Source organism: Paramacrobiotus metropolitanus, unplaced genomic scaffold (genome assembly GCF_019649055.1).
Source record: "Paramacrobiotus metropolitanus isolate TYO unplaced genomic scaffold, Prichtersi_v1.0 Parri_scaffold0000114, whole genome shotgun sequence".
In the NCBI taxonomy this organism is placed as follows: domain Eukaryota; kingdom Metazoa; phylum Tardigrada; class Eutardigrada; order Parachela; family Macrobiotidae; genus Paramacrobiotus; species Paramacrobiotus metropolitanus.
In genome coordinates this window covers 383,926-403,620 of record NW_026570334.1, presented here as the reverse complement: position 1 = coordinate 403,620, position 19,695 = coordinate 383,926, and the positions used below count along the sequence as shown (strand labels likewise).

General features: G+C 44.5%; 2 protein-coding genes across 2 annotated transcripts; both read left to right on the top strand.

Moving 5' to 3' along the window:
- Window positions 1-1,029: 1,029 nt before the first annotated feature.
- On the top strand, window positions 1,030-3,496 carry LOC129598095 (uncharacterized). The gene is made up of 3 exons (XM_055495847.1): window positions 1,030-2,023; window positions 2,241-2,331; window positions 2,914-3,496. The coding sequence occupies exons 1-3, from the start codon at window positions 1,075-1,077 to the stop codon at window positions 3,431-3,433; spliced, it is 1,560 nt and encodes a 519-aa protein (XP_055351822.1). The 5' UTR covers window positions 1,030-1,074; the 3' UTR covers window positions 3,434-3,496.
- A 12,744-nt stretch (window positions 3,497-16,240) lies between these two features.
- Window positions 16,241-17,367, top strand: LOC129598107 (uncharacterized). Its single transcript, XM_055495861.1, has 2 exons — window positions 16,241-17,085; window positions 17,314-17,367. The coding sequence occupies exons 1-2, from the start codon at window positions 16,243-16,245 to the stop codon at window positions 17,320-17,322; spliced, it is 852 nt and encodes a 283-aa protein (XP_055351836.1). The 5' UTR covers window positions 16,241-16,242; the 3' UTR covers window positions 17,323-17,367.
- Window positions 17,368-19,695: the final 2,328 nt, after the last annotated feature.

The window sequence follows — 19,695 nt, the reverse complement described above, 5'->3', positions numbered from 1 at the left end:
ACACAACACACTGTCTACACTGCCTCCACACAACAGAGCCGGCCGCCCTTTTATAGGAGCGAGCCGGTAAAAATGGAAAGATCCCGCTGACGTCTATGGACGTCAGCGGGGAAAATCAATACACGTACATGTACAGAGCACGCCGGGATCATGCATCCCCGGCGTGATATCGATCAACTACGGGCACACAACGCACAACGGGCACATACCGTCTGTAGGGCGAAACCCTACATTTTCCGATTTTCATTTTTCCCATAAAACTCATACTTAATACTACGTTTTCCCGTCAAAAATATACGTCAACCTTTATAGGATCGTAATCGTATTATCACAATCTTTAAGCTGACCACTGGCTACAGAATATTACTGACCCATTTTAGTAAAAATCGATCAAATCGCAGCACACCACTACTTTGTAATAAAAATTGGTGAATAGCCTTTAATAAGTATCGTCATGTAAGTACAAACTGAGTACTAAAAAGGACGAGATTTGTTACAAAAACGCTAAAAAATAAAAATTTAAGCATGTCTCTGTCTTCCTCTGCACAGTAGACTGCACTAGAAGTGTACAGTTTTAGGCTTTTAACGGACAATTTAATTTTTGTCCGTTCTTGAACGTGTAGGCATGTGGTTGGTGTCTTCAAGCAGCGATTATTTTCTCTTGCCAGTTACGCTGCACCTATCTGTGTCTTGTAGATAAAAATTTCTTTATCACTCGAACAATGTCATCCAAGCAATATGTCTGGGCTCCATTGAGTTCCAATTGGCACAATACAAATTAGAGACGAAGAGAATGAATGCGAAAAGACAAAAGGCGGGTCAAATTATTACGACGGAGAACTTTGGGCAGGACAGCTATGGTACGATTATTATCTGGTTTCTCTGCCCTTAAACCCTTGTACAGCGTATACTTGAAGTATGTACTCTGTATATACAGTCCTCGCTGGTAGCATTTAGCATCAAAATATTTAACGCGATGCGCCTTGTTGCAATAAGTTTTGTACTCACAGTTAAATGAGTTGTCTTCCATCTATGAAACAGCGATTCCAATCATCAAACACAGTTCACTGATGCATGATTTTGATGTCTTCAGCAAAACCTAGGTCTAGGCAGCGCAGCTGTATAGCCCCAAGTGTTTTTACCCAGCGATATTGCCGTTTGTCACCTCGAAATTTGCAAGGCAGCTTGACTTGCAGACTGGTCATCAGAATGGCTCCTCTAATAATCAATCTGAATAACAATGTTATCGTGAAAGACTGGAGGAATTACTGGGCGTGGGGCCAAGTACAGGATGTTAGTACGACCAGCCTTCTGGTTAATTTCGATATTCCTTTACATTCGGCGCAGTGGATACCGTTCGATCGCGTCTTTCTGCCAAACTACTCTCCCTGCAGCGAAGCATGTGGTGAACAGCATCACACTGTGTGCTTATTCGCGGCGGTACGTCGAGCTGAAAACGGACCGTTTATATGGCAACGCGTGAAGAACTACAAAACCGATATGGCGAACCCGAGCAACAATATCTGGGTGACAGCGGAAACTGAACGGGACGGTAATAAGCAATGGCAGATGATACCACATTTCCGCACATTTCGTTATGAGTGCTGCCGAGAACCCTCGATGCAGGATGTTTTTCCTGGGCGACCGGTTACGTTTATGACGTTCCAGAAGATGGAATATGAACAAGCGGATATCGGTGTGGTGTACATGGAACGCCTTTTTGATCCCTCTTTTAACCGCTGCATTGGCCAGGTTAACAGCGACATGGCCTGTGTGGTAATAAGCAGAAATAAAGTCATCCTCGTGGGTATCGACAACTACGAGATGTGCTGGAGTAAGACGATCAGCACGCTGGCGGAAATCCACAGGCTGTCGTATGAAGAGTGGCACGCCATGGTGCCAGCGGCCCAGAACAACGCGCCGCGGTGGAGTACTGTCGGGGCGATAATCAAAGATATCGACAAAGTTAACCGGGCGTCATTGTCCTTGCCGAAGAAACCCCGCCTTATATCTGCTGAAAGCGGTGAGAATATGAAAAAGCACAGTAAATAGCGGTGTGAAGGCATTTAACAAAACCCAATGCAGAACGGAACCAAGTTTTGGAGGCGTAGCATATTGCCATGTACTGGCCGTACAGCGGATGAAAATATTAGTTTCTGCACTGCTGATATGATTAGCAATATTGTCATAAATTATACTTATTTGTTAATAACGTATACTTATTTGTTAATAAATTACAGACGCCACGATAACTAGTGAAGGGTTGGTACTTAACGTTCTCGTGGAAATATTTAGCCATGTGGACACGGTAACTCAAACACGTCTGCGCAGGTACGTACTTTCGTACAATGTGGGAATAAAAAAGTGCTTTGATGCATTGTTTTTCCCGCACACTGCGCAAGCAAACGCTTCTCTATTCCAACTCTCTGCTGACGGCATATGCGCATCGGAGGTGCTCCCGTAGAAAAATAATTGTTTTATTAAATTTATTAATTTTGTATCTTAGTTTTGTGCCGCAAACAATTCTGGCCGATTCTCAATTCTTTCGTCGTTCACTGTACTGCCGAATTACAGCGAAACTAAGGTTTTAAAGTAAGAGCCCGGCATATGACGTCAATTTCGTACACGGATATATATTCGGAATCTTCTTTGATGCTTAATCGTATCGTCTGAAACTCTCTCCATATATTTTTGTGGACGCTTGCGAAAACGGTTTGTGCGTACAGACTTTCAGGACTAAATCAGGACATATGCACAAATTGTTGGCATTCATAATTTCATTCAGTAATTCCTCAATGGTTCGGTCAACTTCGGTGCAATATTTTTTTTGCATCATGCCGATCGCAAGAGAACATATCTGTTTTCCGGTTGCTCGTTAAGTCCGCATTTACCATTAATAACTGTTCTCTGCAGGGTGTGCGAGAAATGGAACAATGTATTGAACCATGAATACGCCAAAAACCAGGTTTATCTGGATCAGGCTAGCCGGGGAAATGATGACGACAGTGGGTTCCTTTCTTTATCGGCTCCCGGGAACGTATGGTATGCGGGAAGCCTGACCACGGAATATCGCTTTCAAAAAGCCATCAACAGCATAAATCGGTATCCGCACACATTTCGTCTGGCCAACATGCAGCTAACCACAAACCAGCTCCTAGCAGTACTTTGCCCACTCAACACGAGTTACACGACAATTAAACCGGGAATGCTAATTTTGGATGGTTGCGTCATCTTGGTTGCAAGTAACATTGAAGCGCACGTAGATTTTCTTAGCACATTCACTGAACTTGCATGCATGTTCAGTATTGCTAACCTTGTAGTAACCAAAAACGTTTGCTTTGAATATACCACACAACGCCACTTGAAGATTCTTTCCGGGTCAGTTATACTAAAATCGTTTAACAATTTAATTGAGCGCCTGTCTAAGCACTGATTCGACCTCATTTGATTGTCATGAAATCAGCCTGTAGCAGCCAGATGGAATTGAATAAATAAGTATCGCAGTGTCAGAGTGTTGTGCATAGTATCGCAGTGTAAGAGATGGTGGAGATGCCTCAAGATCCCTGTCATTCCCTTAATTTTGTTTAACTTTTGCACTCGATAACGGCGTTCTATCACATACGCCGTGACACGGAAGTTCCTCTCCTTCAGTGGAGGTCCCAGCTCATCAGTGACAGCTAGCGGAGGAGAATCCCCTACAGCACTAGAAGCAAGGAGCGTCGCTGGTTCGGAAGGCACGCGGCCGCCAGCAAGGAGAAGAACCGCGGATTACGCATCAAAGTGGTAGGCGCTAAGCCTATAATTTTGAATTTTATAGGATTAATTCCTGAAAAGGACGGATCATTTCTGTCCAGAGAGTACAAATTAGTGTTTTGATAAAACGGAGAAGGAAGAAAACGATTGTTTTCAATTAATTGAGTACCGTATAGTCAAAATTGTGACAAAAATGAGGAAAGTTTTGGCTATTGTGGTAGATGGCAGAATAGTAAAAATTATCGTGACAGATATTGTCGTGGTGTATCTGGATGACATCCTCTTATAAGAGAACGATTGTTCTGTCTTTTAGGATGTTATTTGATTATTAGCCGAACGCACGAATTGTTTTTGTAAAGGTTATTTATAACGGAGCGATGGCTCTACAGAGTGGATTTCCCCAGTCTTGCTTAAAAGTCATGTCAAAGAACCAGCTGATCTCTATCAGTGATAGCCGCTCTTTTGTGTAAGCATAGCTGCAGAGCAGCTTAATGGAATTGCGTGGAGCAGGCCATTCATAGCCGCCCAGGCCAATCTTCTAACTGTACAAAATCGAAAACTGCAAAGCAGTCCTGTAGCATAACAGAAAAAAATAAGTTTAGATTTTGACGATAACTACTATCATTTGATATTTCTCGAGTTCGACAATACCGTAGCGGATGGCATAATGCCGATACACCGCTCCCCGACCAGAAAACAACCAGCCATTGATAGGCTGAAGCAAGGCGTGGAGGACGTGTTAAAGTCGGCCAGTAAAGTGTTAAATCGAATAACCGAAGACCCAGCAAAGGCTGGTACGAGCGGGGCTCCACAACCGGACAAAGTAACCCGTAGTAAGGCAAATCAGCTGAAAGAGGCAGGTGTGGAAATTACCCACAAAGTCCTCCAGGATAAAACCCGTAAGCCGCGTAAAACGACCGTAATGGATCAAGGAGATAATCTCCTTGATACACCAGTAATGGAGCCGCCTGATCAGTTGTTTTTCAGGCCGCTAACGCCAGATAAAGTTAGACAAGTCAATCCCGATAATCGGGAAGAGGAACGCGCGCCTGCGCCGGAACGATCTGAAAGTGCTACAGAGTCAACGGCCACGACAGGGTCGTTTTCTCAAGTGAGCGAAAGCGAGCTGAATAAGTCCGCAACGACGGACGAAGAGGAGGAACCGGTAACAGTTGTGCCTACCACATTGCGTAAAACGCAATCATACACTGCTAATCTAAATGAATTGCTGAATTCTGCGGCTAAGCCGGCAACAGGTTCCACTATTGTGGAATTAAAACAGGCGACCGAAACTATTTCGGCAAACCAAGTGTTGATAAAAGATTTGCAGAGGAAGCTAGAAGTAGCTGAGGACGAAGTCCAGCACCACAAAAATCAGTACCAGCACGCCCACAGCTCCTTTAAAAATATGGAGAAAATTGTGTTGGGCTTGCGGGCCGTAATAGGCGAAAAGGATGCGGCGATTGCCGAGTTAAAAGCGAAAGTAGATGAAGTTCGTGTCAGAAATTCCGAAATGAATCAGCAATTAGCTGAGAAGGACACCATGCTTGATCAAGTGTGGCAAGAAAATCAGCGATTAAAGACCAACAATTTTAATTGCACGACCGATCTGAAGAACGTGCAATCTATGTTGCACGAAAGCCAAACGGCACACCAATCTCTTATTGGGAAATTTAATTCTTTAGCGAAAGATTACCGAGTATTGTATGACCGGCAAATGAACCCGGAAGCCGTGGAATACGGCGAGCGACCGCTCAGCAGGGCATATGCCGGTAATACTGGAGCAGAATCATCCCGTGTACAGCATACGCCCTCGGCAATGAACGAGAATAACTCTCGGGAAATGCCGAGCGCTGATAAGCAGCAATATCTCCGCAGTGTTTTGCGGGAAGAGATCCAACGAGCAGGCATCGTACAAAGCAGGACAGTTAGTCCTGTTAGAAAATCGGATTTGGCCGAAGTGATGCGACAGCCCGTACCGCGTCCCAACTACAATGGTAGTAAAGAGGACATAGATAGTTTTATTATCAAATTCGAGCATGCGGCAACCGCAAATCGTTGGGTAACCGATGAAAGAAAGATTACCGAATTGGCGTATTGCCTCAAAGACGATGCCATTATTTGGTATAACGGATTGATAACGTCGACAACACCGCCGACGACCTATAAGGAATGGAAAAAACAGTTAATTGCCCGTTTTGGCGATTCGAAAAGAGCAGTAAATGCCCTCGCTGAATTGGCAAACCGTACCTACAAACCAGGTCAAGAGACTCTGGAAACCTATTATCAGTCAATGATGACACTGCGCGATCGCGCAGGATTTAATGGATCACCGGAACAAGTCGTAAACTTCCTTGTAAAAGGGTTGAAAACCCACGAGAAGTTGCACGATAAAATAGAGATAATGAGACCGCTAACACCAGAACAATTTCTGGAAATAATTCGTTATTTATCGTCAAATAACCCTGAGAAATATGTAATCCCAGTCGGCAACGTCCGGCGTAAACAGGACCGCGATAGCGAGGCAGTGACCGTACGAACTGTACAAGTACAATCGAAGACTTACGCGGCGGCGGCGGCCAGCCCGCCGCGGCCAAGCAGTAAAAACAGTGGAAAACCGAGTTACGGTAGTCGTAACAATAATAATAATAATATTCGCAGTAATATCAGCAAAGCTGAGAGTAATGACAGTCGAATCAATCAGGATGATAACCGCGCGCCGTCTCGTAAGGAGCAATGGGCAAATAACATTAATAGAATACAGGAAGTGACCGATCGGTCACCGGCCCTGCAGAAAACTCTGCGTGGCAACCGAGTGGTGAAGTATTGCCAGCACTGTGATTTGTGCGGGCATTACTTCCGTGAATGTCAGTTTCGCGATAAACTGCGATGTTAAAACCCAACTTACCTGGCCTACCATGATCCAGAGACTGGAAATCGGCGATATGCCGCCGATTTCTATCAGCGCCGTAGCGGCAGTCAATCAGGAAGTGAGCCTAGTTCGCCGGCAAGGCCGAGGAGTAATTCCCGCCAGAGTGCTGGCCCCGTGGAAGATCGGGTACGCCCGACGCCAGGATCACAGTTACCGGATAATAACCCGTTCTTCGGTGTGGCCGATCAGGAAAACGAGGAAGGGCGGTAAATTCCGGCTTTACCGACCCGATTCCGCCCAAACCGCCGGACAAAACCGAAATAGTTACAATCAACGGATTGCGTATCGTTGAACCCGATGAATCATCGGATAGTAGCAATGCTACTATTAACTTCTGCACTGCTGTAATTAATTACAAAAAACCTAGACGCGCACACCCGCTAATTATAAATGCAATTATAAACGGGCGCGAAGCGCCGATAATGATTGACACCGGAGCCGAGACATCCTTGATTTCAAGCGAATTTGCTAATGAAATCCACTCAGCTAAAATACCCTTAGTAAAAGCCTTGCATATCCGCGGAATCGGCGGAGTACGGGGGTTTTTAGTTACTCACTAATGCCGTATAATCGTCAAAATTCGAGATTTCGAAGCTGTACACTCGGTGTATATTAAACCGACTACAGATGAAGTCCAGGTATTACTGGGCCAGGATTTTTTGCAGGACGTGCAGTATAACGTGAAAAATAACAAATTAACCTATCTGGACTACCGTCCAGCGGGAAAACCGCAAGTGCGAATATTTGATGAAATGGCACCTCCTGTAATACAGGCATTACATACCACAGAAATAGTAAATAGCTTCCCGATACCCGTGGCAACGGGAGAATTACAGGTTAATGAACCGATTGAATTAAAGCTAGCGAAAAATGAAATCGTACCAGCTGGGAGCAAAGTCTTTCCGATACCCGTGGCAAAAGCCACAATAAATAATGTAACACAGTTTAAAGAAATTCCCAACCGTAAATCGGTTCTAAAAAAATCGGGAAAATCCGATTGGCCGCAAAGGCTACGTTTCGCCGCCTTTGGGGCGAATATCGAGTGCTGGTTAAAGAAATCCAGGATTTAATCAAAGCAAAAGAAGAAGGTACAAATGTAATGTACCTGTTCATGGATGAAGAAGTACCTGTACCGGGGATTGATTCTGCAAAGGCAGAAGAAATTGTCCGCAATCTAGCGAGACAATACAAAGCGGAATACTCCGCTCTAGAGGAAAAACAACGTCAGTTAAACGAAATATTTAGGCATTTAAAAATACCGCTGCCGTATGTACTACGGACACCTTTGCGCGTATTAACGCAATTAGAACGGCGTAAATTGCCAGTATTGCCGTACCAGTTGAACGAGTGTAAACCGCTCAACAATTACGTTAATGAAACGGATATAAAAACCGTAGCGAACCATAATCGGTCAGTCAGTTTTGCGCCGATGGCGCGGGTAGTTGAATTTTAAAAGACGATCCGCCTATCGTAGTGAGTAATACCCTTAATACTGCCGCTACTAATGAAACTAATAATAATTTAATTAATCAAGCTAGCATCGAAGTAGTACCGGATTCTAATAATTTAATTATCGTAAATGCAGAATTGGTAGGGCCCACTGATTCTGCCGAGATCACTAATGAATCTCCGACTTGGGAATTTTCCCAGTCTCCGAACATTAACCCCACTTACCGCGGTACACGCGCTAAGCCTATCAAAGTATTCGCCGGCGAAAAACTACTAATTAATCCGGGTACTAATTGGGCGACAGTAAATGTCCAATTCGATGCGGATGAGCAGTTCGATACCGACAAATTTATATTTCTTCCGAGTCCGCACCTGTATATGGAACGGCGGATAAAACCGATGGAAGGTGTGGTTAAACCACTGAACAATAAGTTTGATATGGTATTTGTTAACTTTTTACATCAGCGGCAGTCAATCAAAAAAGGCCAATTTATTGGCTATTTAGAACCGTACGAGGAAATCCCTGATACAAATATTCAAGTTAATGCCACAATGTTGGCAGAAATGACACCAGAAAAGCAGGAAACCGTTAAAAAAGCTGTAGATGAGTTGAAAATCAACCCCAACTTAACGGAACAGGAAATTAGGGAAATCAAGGAAATTTTCCTTGAATATCCTGGCTTATTCGCCACAAAAACTCGCCCATTTGGCGACGTACAAATCGTAAAGCATCAGATCGATACTGGCGATACTGCGCCAATAAAGTCAAAACCACATAGAACTTCATGGCGAGGCCGTGAAATAATTCAGGAACATGTGAACGACATGTTAGCAAAAGGAATAATTCGCAAGTCGAATTCACCATGGTGTTTTCCTGTTGTGCTAGCGAGTAAAAAGAATCCCGATGGGACTATCGGCACGCGATTTTGCGTGAATTATATAAAATTAAACGACGTTACAAAAAAGAACAACTATTCGCTTCCTAACCCTGATGAACTGTTACAAGCAGTAGCAGATAATAAGTACTACTGTGGGTTTGATTGTAACGCCGGATTTTGGCAAGTGCAAATGCACGAAGATTCGATCGAAAAAACTGCGTTTATTACGCAGGACGGACTCTATGAATTTTTAAGACTGCCGTTCGGCGTCTGTAATGGCCCTGCAACGTTTCAGGAAGCCATGAATAGGACACTATCGGACGTTCATAGCGAAAATATTTTCGCCTACTTAGACGATATTATCGCTGCCGCTAAAGACTTCGAAGACCTTAAACGTAAAATACGTTTAATGTGCGAGTGCCTTTTAAAGGCAGGTTTCACATTGAAACCGAGTAAGTGCCATATTGGCGAGACAGAGCTGCATTTCCTTGGACATATTGTGTCCAAGGACGGGATAAAAACGGATCCCGATAAAATAGCGGCCATTGAGAAATACCCGAAGCCAGAGACAGAGAAAGATCTGAAGTCATTCCTCGGACTCTGTAATTACTATCGTAAATTCGTTAAGGATTTTGCCGGTAGAACGCGCCGTTTATACGGCCTACTAAAAGGAGAAATCGATGTAAAATCAAATTGGACCGTAGATCACGATAGCGAATTTGCCGATTTGAAATCAGCATTAATTAACGCACCAGTACTGGCAAAATTTGATCCAAGTAAACCAACCGTAATCGAATGCGATGCATCGACGGTAGGAATCGGTGCTATATTGCACCAAGACGGTCACCCAATCATTTATGCGAGCAAATTGCTCACAGACGCTGAAAAGAAATATCCAATTACAGAATTGGAATGTATGGCAGTAGTCTTCGCGTGTCGGAAATTTCGACACTTCATCGAGTACTCACACTTTTCAGTACAGACTGATCATCAAGCTTTAACTAATTTATTGAGATCGGTTTCCCGTAAAGAGGGACTGAATGGCCGTTTAACGCGCTGGGCACTCCAGCTAAGCAGTCATAAAATGACTATATTATACAGACCGGGAAAACAGTGTGATAACGCTGACGCGTTAAGTAGGCACCCGGTAGGAGAAGCCACTGAATGCCCAGACGATGACTGGGATGAGTTTAAAGATTCTAAATTCAGTACTCCGACTATTCGTGTAGTAACGATAAGGGATGGAGCAGAACATGAGGAAGAGGAGGACAACTTTAAGTTTTATCGCACCGAACAGGAGAAAGATCCTAATATTGAACGCATAATTCACGCGTTAGAGGGACGCGTAGAAAGCGTCCATTTGCTTAAACGTCCCGGTTATTCCGGTTATGAATTGTGGAATGGTGTACTGTATAAAATATCGGAAAAATATGGTCGTATTAACCGTCGATTTGTTGTGCCAAAGCACATGCGTGTGGATATTATGCATGCAATGCATGATGCACCGGCTAGCGGTCATCTAGGCCGTGCTAAAACTTATCAGGCGATCGCCTTACGTTATTTCTGGGAGAATATGGTCTCTCAAATTATCAAGTACGTAGATCACTGTTTTGCATGCCAGCACCGCAAGACACTGCGCAAAGCGCCACCCGGCAAACTACAGCAGATCGCTATCGGCGAGCCGTGGTTTAGAATGCAAGTATATTTGAAAGGGCCATTGCCCAAAACAACACGGGGAAATACCTATATCGCTGTGGCGATAGATGAACTTACGAAATTCGTAATTGCAAAACCAATACCCGACGCAAAGGCGGAAACTGTCGCTAATTTCTTGATTTATGACGTGTTCCTGCCGTACGGAACACCACGAATTCTGAACACCGATAGAGGAACACATTTCCATAATTACTTATTGGAAGCAATAAATAAAAGGCTAAGAATACAGCACCATTATGGTGCTGCATATCACCCGATCGGGCGTGGACTTGTCGAAAGACAAATGCAAACAATTGCTGATTCACTCGCGATGTACGCCAGTGACGGCCGGGAACGTAATCGGGACAAAGTCCTACCATTTGTAATTGCCGGAAAAAACCGTGTAGCGAATAAAACGACAAATCTGTCGCCGTATTTTATGTTATACGGTAGAGAGCAGGTTATTCCTGCAGATACGGAAACAAAAACGAACCTCCCGGTAGATCACGCGACAATTCGCGACTATATGGAGGAATTACGCTATAATTTGAGTCGCGCTCAGGATATCGCAGAATTGCATATTCGTAATGAATTTGATAAAAACGCCGAGCGATTCGACAAAGGTCGGTCGGAAGACACCTATAATATAGGTGACATGGTTATGCTGAAAATTGAGAAGAAAAAGGCGAAACGGAGTCATTCCGTCGGAAATATGAGCTCGAACCGTGGGAAATCATTGGGTTTCCCTACACTAATGCCGTCGAAATTAAACGAATAAATTTCGATAAAACAGAGGAGATACGAGTCGTAATTGTGAACGGCTAAAGCCGTACAAAACCACCGAAGAAGATCGCAAGAGAGAAACCTTATTGGTTCAGGACTTGTTGGAGAATCATAAATTAAGGGAAACCCTGCGAACGATGTGGTCCGTACCTCTGCAGATAATTCTGCGAGTAATTCCCCTGTAGCTGATACAGAAGAGTGGGAAACAGTAGATAACGACGACAACGATAATAAGCGCAATACCGCTAATAAACCGGTACCAAGAAAGCGCTTTATGCTAAAGTTGCGCAAAAGCGCTAATGGATATGTTAAAATTCATCGTATAACAGTAGGATCGAAGTACACAAAGTGAAAAACCGTCAAACAGTATTAACTGTTTAAATAAAAATAACGAGCGTTATTTCAACACCGTAATACCGTATCAAAAAATTTCACAATTAAATTGTGTAATTTTTTCCATTGCAGATATTTTCGCAATGGACCGCGATCAGCGACCGAACCGACCGGTTGGCAGAGGTAATCCTCGATTCTTCGCCCCACCCGTAGCGGGAAATCAAGCTTATCGCCCGACGCAGCGATTTGCTGCCCCGAATGTCCAGAACGTTCAAAATGCCGGTAATTTGCCCAATGTGGCACCAGAAGTAATTCCAGTGACTATGTCACGTAGCACGCAAACTGATCCAGTAATAGTGGCATCATATGCCGAATATGAGCTACTGTTGCGCAGTAATCGGGAACGCGACTTGGCATCTTACAGACACTCGTTAGCAGCGACTGCTGCCCAACCAGAGGAAATAGCCGCAGTTGATCAACTGCATATTACTCCGCCAGCAGAAAGAGTGGCAAAGGCCATGATAGCGCGTGCAAAGGCACAGAGTGATGCTGCAGAAGCCTCAAAAGAAGTTGAAGAGGTGCCGTACGAATCAATTGTAAAGAAACCTATTAAATCGCCTGCAAAAGCAGGAGTAGAAACAGCGTTGAAGGCAAAGCCTAAGCGAAACAGATCACCGAAACCGGCGGCAGACGCCGACGAACGATTAGCAAAGCTGATCGCCGACCACGAGCAGCAAGAGGCCAGAGATAGGCAGCGTTGGGGCAATCCTTCATAATGGAAGGTCCCTTTGCCCCGACGAAAACAGACGCCCCTAATGGGAAAGAACTCCGAGTAGTTACGATACCGCAGCATGTGTATAATACACCACAAGTCTTAACGCAAATAAGGCCACAGTTGCAAGTGCAACCGCCCCCGGCGTTCTGGAAGGAAACTGGCTTAAAGCCAGCCGTAATTAGATTCCCTACTCCAATGGGAGTCGTGCAAGCGCCGATCGAACACCAGCAAGCGGCTGGGACTCTCAAACGGGGCCCGAACCCAGTACGAATCAAGGAAGAACAGAGCTACATTATCCCGAAATTATCGGGATCGCGAACACCGTCACCAGCCGTTAGCATTAGTGCCATATCCAGTAAGACGCGCCCTTATCGCGTGCAAAGCACGCCCTCGCCGGGAGAGGAGGATAAAAAGCGTAAACTGGAGGAAGACAGAGAGGAGATATCTCGAAGAGTTGTTCAAGTGAGGGAGAAGCTGAGACATCAGCCATCGTCGTCTGACGACGATGAACAGCCGCAGCTGGTTATAGATGAGCAGCGAAGTGATATTGCCCAAAGAGGCAGCGAAGTAGGTCCCGCTAGAACTTCCAGTGAATCTAACGGGCGAAAACAGTCTCCGGAAATTCCGGAACCAAAACCAGGCGGATCGCCGCCCACACCAAGTCCCTCGCCGCCAGTAAAGACTGGAAAACCTCTTCCATCGGTGTCTAGCGATAAAATCGCTGAAGTCACGAGCGTGATTTTGGACATTATTAATAATGTACGGAAAAAGGATATGATGGCAGCGCCAGCTTACCTGTTACAAAAGTACAGGCAGATTAGAGCTCCTCAGTATATTGATACCGAGGAATATGCACTTATTGTGCAAGTAGCCTCAGAACGCGGGACGTTGGTGGAAGTTTACGAAAACTGGTCACCGACGATGAAATATGCAATAACTGCAAGCCGTAAGGGCAGATATGCCGAAATGAGAGTTACCAATATGCAAGAGATGGTAGAAGCGGTAGCAATTGCTATCAGAGACATCCACAATGTTCGTGGATCAACTATCGACGAGATTGTTAGGTATATGTACATGCCGTTAGACTCGGTTGATCCCGAGCAGCGTTATTCGGATGTCACTACCGCCGTTAATGAGGCAATCGCCACAGGAATAATCGTAGACGCGGCATTGGCCGGTAATAGTGGGCGATACGCCCTGGCGGATACAAACCGAAAAAGGATAGCTGAATTAACTGATCAGCACATCGAGGAAGTCCCATATTCTCCGGCCAAACGACTTCCATTCGCACAAAAGCCCATAGCAGTGGATGAGCCGAGAAATTTGTTGGCCCAACCGTCGCGTCACGAACTGGCAGTCGCCATCTATAAGATCGAACAGAGAGGGGAAAACCCCATAGCCCAGCGAATTAATGAATATTTTGGTACTTATCCGCCTTATGCGGTGCAGTCTATGATTCGTACAATGTACGAGGACGCCCAAATCACACGCCGCTACGACGGCGAAACTTCACCGTCATACCGCTTCGGGCGCAAAGGACTCTCGTTCTTACAGAACGTGCAGTTCGATAAATTAAAACAGTGGGATGAAATTGTCGTAAAGACAATTGGGGAAATCGGTGACCCTGCTGGTTCATCACCGGATGAAATCATCCAGTACATTAGAACCGTTTGTCCGGCAATAGCCAATTCAGTAGATGATGCCGTTACTCTAGCGATAAGTCGCTTAATTAGCGACCCGAGAATAATCGGGCTGAATGACCCACATCGTGGGATGGTTTTATCCGTGGTGTTAGACCACGTTAGCGAGGAAGAAAATTAATTCAATTTAATTAATACAGTATCTCCGAGGTGGTTAGATGCGTATACTACGCAGTAATATTAAAACGCCGTAAATACTGCATAATTTAATTATTTTAAATTATTTGCAGAGATGGAGGAATTACCGTACGCCTATGCGCCAATGCGCTCCTGCAATCGCTGTTTAAATAACACGAATAACCGTAAATGCGTGGAATGCACGCTGGGACCCAACTACCGATCGGATAATCCGCAAGTTGTTGTTTCCCGATTATTTGACGAAGTACTCATGCGCAGCCTGGATGCGTACCGCACCATAACGCTGCCGGAGTATTGGACGATTGTCTGTGCCACGCCATATTACTATAATGGCATCCACAAGAGTGCCGTTAAGTTTATCAGCGATCAAGCCGATGAATGGTCGTGTGCGACCCATCCGGAGAATTTCGGACGGAACACCGCTAATTTGATGCAATGCATCACAGCACCATCGAATCAGGTAACTATTCCAGTGAATAGTACCTGTGGAAATTTTGAGATATTCCCGGTTAATACGGGTATTCAATACTCATCGAATAGAGATAATTCTCATAATTTACAGAATTATCCGACGAATGTCGGCGGACAGCAAATGCCGTCTCAACAGCCAGCATATGGCCAATGGCAGCCGTCGGTTATGTTTTCACCGCAGTCATACCAGCAGCAAAGTCTGCCACCAGCAGGATATCAGCAGCAACAGCAACAGCCAGTTCGGTATACGAATATGGCATTGCAAGTACCGCCCGGCTCATTGCCACCTGAGCATATTGCTCACCTACAGCAGAGTCTCCCCAGCGGAAGCTACCAGTATGACCCGGAGACGAAAACGATAACTCCGTGTCCATGGCCGGCTGGAACAGCACCGAAAGAGCCACAACAGCGGCAAGTTAATCCGCTGTTAGCGAATCTTCCGCCGCTGACCAGTAGCCGCCAGCGAATCAGCAACCGCCTTTACAACTGCTGCGAGTGCAGCCTGCGTCTGTAAGTGAACCAGTTTTCGATTCTGAGCCGAACTCAGGCGCTAGTTATTCTAGCAATACTAGCAATGCTAGTGGTAAAACTCGGCAGAAGATTACGTATAATTCACCGACCGTGGGGAAAACCCCAGATAACTCGTTCGTAGAAGGCGATATAATGCCTGGTAAGCTGAATGCAGCTGTTAAATTTCAGAGGAAGAAAACGCCGAACTGGAATGTCCGCGCAACGCGCGATAAACCAACACCGTATAAACCGGACGCATCTGTACTATTGATGCCCGAGCGTCAGACGCATCCCCAGTATATCCGCCGCGATATCGACGTTATTCGTCGGGACCTAGATCAGTATATTGATCGCGTTGTGTCAGTAATTAGCACTGTTAATGCTGAACAGAGAACCGAAATTGGCAAGGCCATAACAGATACTCTGGATCTGTTGCGTATTATTGGATACGATATTCGTATCAAGAACTCGATCAATATGTATAAAATTGATCTGTTCCGCCAGATGGAAATTAGGCGATATGAAACGCCGCGTCGTTATGGACTCCGTAGCGCGCTGGATATTTCCCAGCTAAAGGAAAAACTAATTGAGATCATTGTTGTTGACTGGGAATTAATTTCCCAATTTAAAATCCTATTCACCGAAGAGCCGGAGGAATTCCTCCTTCAGTTTATATTACCGGACACGGACCCAGCTAAGTTCTGGTTTTTCTGCCGTGCCGCTTGCGCTATGCAACGTAAAGTAGCACCCATGAAAATCACATGGGACACGATTCCTATCGGATGGGGACTAAAGAAATATATCTTAGTCATCCTGTCCGCGTTAATGGGCAATTGCCACGCTCATCATTATGCCCGGACATATCGTCAGGCTGAGCAGAATCGCCGATTAAAGAGTTACGTTAATCGTATGGGGGAGCCTCTTAATGAGGAGCAACAGGCAAAAGTCCTCAACGATCTGCTGCATGTGATGCAAGTTGATGGACTGAAAACCGAATCGACCCATAATGGACACTACGACGGGATCTATGATCTCATTAAGCGATTCGCCGAACGTCAGAATCAGGGAAAGCGCAAAGTCGCTCCAAATTCCCCTGACACTCCGTCAACCAGTAAAACAGTCCAGCCTGGACTGAAGAAACCGATAGTGTCGATTGACACTGTAAGAAGCGAAGAAACGCCGAAGACAGCTAACGCTGTGCCAGTTGTATCGGACAGTACAGTAAAGACTGTACCAGCAACTGATACCGTAATCGCCGTACCGGCAGTAGTTACTGCGAATACACCAGCATCGACAAGCGGAACGCCGCAGAATGAAGTAACCACGTCAGTAGAATTACTGACAATTCAGGAAACTCCTGAGATAACGGAGCAGAAAGCTGCGATGGAGACGGACGAGAAGCCGTCGCTAGAGAATAATTTTCTCTTCCCGTCCCGGCAAGCTTTGCGGGAAAAACAGCGGGAATTGATAGCCGCCGATAACCCGGATAGGACTCTTCTGGAATTGGACATTTGTGTTGTCACGATTCCTGACAACGACGATGAGCCGTTGTATTTTCTCATCCCCGCAGCTGAGGTGGATGTTGATATGTGTGAGGATAGCGGCGAAGCTAAAGCTACGTCCGCCGTACTGAGCGATGCTCTTAATGTATTGAATGCGGAACCGCAGGTACAGAAGCCGTAAAAAGCATTAAATGCTAAAATAAAAATCGCCGTAGTGTACAACGTATGTACTGATATTTAATCGCCGTAAATAGCCCAACGAGTGCACCAGATTGAATTTATTTCAATCATTACAGAGATGAATCGACGAAAACGCACAAATCAGTGCACAAATCAGTTTCAGAATTGCCGTAGTGCATTAATTGCATAAATCGAACGAATAAAATTGCCGTAGATGCACTAAGTTGTACATATGTCGTGGATCGACGCAACAATGCGTATGGTTGGAGGAAAAGCTCCGGAATAAACCTGCAAAATAACACGGATTAAAACGTGTGGAATGGGATTCGACCGGATTAATTTTACCGGATTTTTGTTACGAGTTATAACTCGTCTTGATTAATTAAACGCCGCATTTTGCAGCGTGTGTTCTCACTAACCTGTGATGGAATAATTGGCACAATTTTTTTAATAAAACCTGCTCATTATGTTGCATTTAACATGCATTTCCTTGTTTTTCTCATTCCTGTTTTTGAGCCTCAAGGGGCCTCGGCATCCCGTCCCGTGGCATGTCAGAGTGTTGTGCATAGTGCACAGGATATTGGCACGGACGCCTCACCATCATGGCCCGGCTTGCCATTTTTGCCATCCTGCACACACGCTAAAGCGTGTTTTACCACTCGAGTGCCAGCATCGGAATCGACAACATCGATTCCTCATTAGCTCTCGGATTTCATGCCTTTTTCCCTTTAGATTTGTTTTGGTTGTCACCTTTCTAGTCTTTATTTCAAGGAAATAAAGTGATTTTTCGAGGAGTTGCGGCTTTGTTGTGTTTTCTCTATGCAGCGTGAGCGCTTCTCCGAGAGCAGTGCGTACAAGTACAGATACGAACTTACGTTGCATACGGAAGAGGCCAGTTTAACGTTGCTATGAATAAGTTTCCCTGACTTTCCTTTTTTCCCGAGTTTCTTTTCAGTATTATGAAGTGAAAATTTTTGAAAATTACATCTAATCGTTAAATGTACTGTATGTTAGATAGGTAGCGGGTTTTTGGTCAGCCGGGGAAACTTAAGCTTTAACTTAATTTACTTTGAATGACATAAGTGACATAGGCATATGATCGTATATTGGCCTGTCCCCACTTGCAACTATAAGAGCATTTGAATGATGTACAAAAATGCAGGCTTGCGCGCCTGCTGAAGGTGAATTTCTACTCACATTACGCCATTTTAAATTACACAGGAATCGATAGAGAATTCATTTCTCTATCTACTGATGTGAATCAAGCTTTTATGAAAAAATTGTACACCGTTACCTATTTTAAAAACTATGATCGAGCAGAAACCTTTTACAAGGTTTTAATACTGCGCAGAAGAGGAGACATCTCTGTTCTGGCGGGATGGCAAGTTTGCTGACCACAAGCCACGAAATTATCAGCGGCAGCAAATGTTTGTATAAGAACCAGAAGATACGCGCGCTATCATAAATGATCAGGTAGAACAATGAAATTTATTGCCCTGTTTTCATCTCCATCTCCATTCACCACCGGCGCTTCAGTGTCAGAGAGTCATTCCTGCTCAGGCTCAGCTGAAACAATACGTGACCCAAAGAGGCAACAGAATGCGCAGCACTCGCACCAAGAATAGGTTTGCTGCCCAGCCTAGTCTATACCGTTCACAAAAAATTCGTTTTCTCAAAATAGCAAATGTGGGGCAAATAATTCGGTGTTTTATCCGACTCCAAGTTCGATCGCTCCATCACATGGAGTAAATTCCCATACACATTCTGAACCAAAATGAAGCTGGTCAGATGTAAATTGACCAAGTTATAAGAGTTTAAAATTTTCGAAAATTCATTGCATCTTTGTTTTTTAAGTTATCATCACCATAATGGTTCAGAATGATCTTTAGATATAGATTTACCATAATGGTAAATTTGGTCGGAGTCGGATAGATAGGTGAATTATTTGACGCGTCCGAGTTTTTAAACTTTTTTCGGTGATAGTACAGCAGCCGGTTATTGCGCGCACATTTTGAGTTTAAATCGGTGTAGTTCAATGTTTTGAGCACCAAAAGCAGTAACGTACACTATAGAACTGTTTACGAGTCCGCAGTGGTGTTTTTTCTCGCAAGAGGGGTGCAAACGGGTAGAAACTCAGCTGAAGTTAGGAGTACGGATTCAATCGCAATAAAGGCTGCATTTTTTCATTTTTTTTACCAAAACAGGTGAGGGATGACAGGATGACAGACAGGCCGTTATTTAGTGTTCTTGCTTTCTATCTCGAATCAGAGAATAAAAAGCACTCAGTGTGGAATAGATGTCTCTGTTCTGCGATGATCTTCACTCTGCAGTCTGCATGTTTCTCCATTCCGTATTCATGACCCATTTGCTAGGAATAAAGCAAATGTAAGGGTCATTCCTTAATCCGGTATCGCATAATCAATTTAACCAGCTTCAGACAATGTAATGTACTAAGGAAACAGTTCATCCTGAAAAGTAGAAATTTTATAATAAATAATTTATAAAAACTTTCTGCAAATATCCATGCCTTCAGCTCTCTACTTTGTACAAAATAAGGAAATCACTTCCCATCAAGATCTATGAACATATAATATTA

Bases quoted from the DNA above. Each gene is read 5' to 3' on its own strand.
- LOC129598095 (XM_055495847.1), top strand. From the start codon at position 1,075: ATGATTTTGATGTCTTCAGCAAAACCTAGGTCTAGGCAGCGCAGCTGT. The intron at 2,024-2,240 runs GTGAGAATATGA...AATAAATTACAG, and splicing joins CCTTATATCTGCTGAAAGCG to ACGCCACGATAACTAGTGAA. The intron at 2,332-2,913 runs GTACGTACTTTC...TGTTCTCTGCAG, and splicing joins ACTCAAACACGTCTGCGCAG to GGTGTGCGAGAAATGGAACA.
- LOC129598107 (XM_055495861.1), top strand. From the start codon at position 16,243: ATGGGCAATTGCCACGCTCATCATTATGCCCGGACATATCGTCAGGCT.